The 2,184-nt window shown below is 34.2% G+C and overlaps 1 protein-coding gene across 1 annotated transcript in view; it reads left to right on the plus strand.

Moving 5' to 3' along the window:
• Positions 1–2,184, plus strand: part of STK33 (serine/threonine kinase 33) — a 70,679-nt gene that overhangs the window by 21,862 nt on the left and 46,633 nt on the right. Inside the window, exon 7 of the mRNA XM_012654187.1 lies at positions 2,102–2,177. Coding sequence (XP_012509641.1) covers positions 2,102–2,177 — 76 coding nt within the window. The remainder of the gene's footprint in view (positions 1–2,101; positions 2,178–2,184) is intronic.

Here is a 2,184-nt window from a genome sequence, read left to right on the forward strand (position 1 = left end):
TTTGTTTGACAAATGCATACACTTGTGTAACCACCACCACAATCAAGATATAGAACATTTCTATTACCCTGGAAGGTTCCTTTGTGCCCCTTTTAGTCAACCCCCACCCAGATCCCAGTAACCACTGGTGATTTCTATTACCACAGTTTAGTCTTGCTTATCTAGAAGTTTACATAAATTGAATCATACAGTGCACACTTTTGTGTCTGTCTTCTGTTTCACATAATGATTTTGAGACTAATCCGTGTTTATTCATCTTTATCGCTGAGGAGTGTATCTAGTTCATTGCCTTTTTGCCTACTTGATGCATAAAGTTTTGAAACTGTTTTATCTTATTTGGATTCTGTTCATATCCCCCTGTTGGCAAAAGACATCTGGTCTATAGTTACATGGAGAAAATATATTCAAGTCCCCTGAGTTTTATACCTGCTTATTAGTTGTCTACACTGATAACAAGTGAAAGAACAAGAGAAAAGACAGATGGTTTGTGGAGCTTTGCTGACTTCCTAAATAGCTCCTTGGCAGTTACTCTGGCCTCTGCCTTCCTGTGAGAGCTGGGATGACAGTGCAAGTAGAAATGCCCCTGGTAATTAAGACGACTCTGAAAGAGTGAAGACCAGAAATTCCTGGCCTCTGCAGTGTGATGCACCCATATGGAGATCCTTCATTGAATCTAATCACAGAATTTGCCCTTGTTAAGGACACATGGCCATAGTACAACTTGAACTTTAATGATTAAATATTCAAAGATTTTAAGTAGACTTAAAGAATATAAGTATTTAATAGCTGCTTAAAGGAAAAAATTAGTTAATTTTCAATCATTTGGAGACTAATTACTCAGTTTGTTAGTTTTCTATAATTTAGCCTTTTCTCATTCTTTCTTCTGTTTATCTTTTGACCCCTTTTGGTTGCTTTTTCATTCCTTTTATCAATAGAGGAAACAAGAAGAAATGAAATTCCATTTACTTTTAGTAGTTATTATAAAAGGGCAGGGTGTGTGTGTGTGTGTGTAGGTGGGGGAAACTGAAACTGTTTTCTGAAATAAAAACATATCTTTTACGTGGGAGGAACTGTGTAGCTGTGAAACTTTAGGCAAGTCACTTAATATGTATCTGAACCTTAGTTTCTTCATTAGCTAAGGGGATCAAATGCCTATATATTCATCTCACAGAATTCTTAGCATGATTTATACAAATAATCTACAAAAAGCACTTGTAAATTTTAAAGTCCTATTGAAATATATACATATATTCTATGTTTATGTTTATAACTGTTTTCTTTAAAGAAAGATATTTGATCCCTAGCTATAGAGATACAATAGACATATTCCTGCAATATCATTTGTGACTTTTTGAAAAACCAGCCATTACAAAAAAAATCTGATTGTTAAAAAATGTGCTACATTATAGTAAAAAAAAAAAAAATGTGCTTCTTTGAGAAGGTTTTTTAAAGAAGCCCTATTGTGAACACCTTTGTAAAGCGAGGAACATAGAATTGGGGAGTCATGACTGCCTGGATCTTAGTCCGTATCCTGCAACAGATTGGCTTTTTGATCCAGTCTTATAGGAGCTCTCTTTTTGTCTTGGTTTTCTCATTTAATAATGTGGAAGATAACTCATATTCTGTCATAGGGGTGCTGTGATGTTATTATTATTATTCATTTACCGAAGTGATTTATAACCATTTATCTTAGTTTTTCTGTGAATCTAGATTTCCACGTATTGGGCTTGCTTTATATTGCATGCACTTAAGGCATATATTCAATTTTATTGTAGGAAAGGACTGAGGTATTGTTGTCTTCTACTATAACTACAGTCTTTGCAAAATCATTTCTTAACAGTTTCAAAAGAATAAAGAGTAGCACATTCAGTCTTACAGTTGATGCTATTGTTCCATTAGAGGCCAAATAATAGGAGTGAAGATACAGTGACATCAGTTGCGAAGGCCTGTACATTATTCATTTAACATCTGCTATTGGTTCTTTTTTCCCTGTGGCGGAATAAATTACAACATATCAGCACATTTTTTATGCTTTGTGTTTAAGCATTTAAAAGTCATTTATTGTATTATTAATATTATTTTATTTCTGCTTGTTTGGCAGCCCCTGAAGTTATCAATGCCCATGACTATAGCCAGCAGTGTGACATTTGGAGCATAGGTGTCATAATGTACATTTTGTAAGTA

Source organism: Propithecus coquereli, unplaced genomic scaffold, assembly GCF_000956105.1.
Source record: "Propithecus coquereli isolate 6110/MARCELLA unplaced genomic scaffold, Pcoq_1.0 Scaffold44, whole genome shotgun sequence".
Taxonomy (NCBI): Eukaryota; Metazoa; Chordata; class Mammalia; order Primates; family Indriidae; genus Propithecus; species Propithecus coquereli.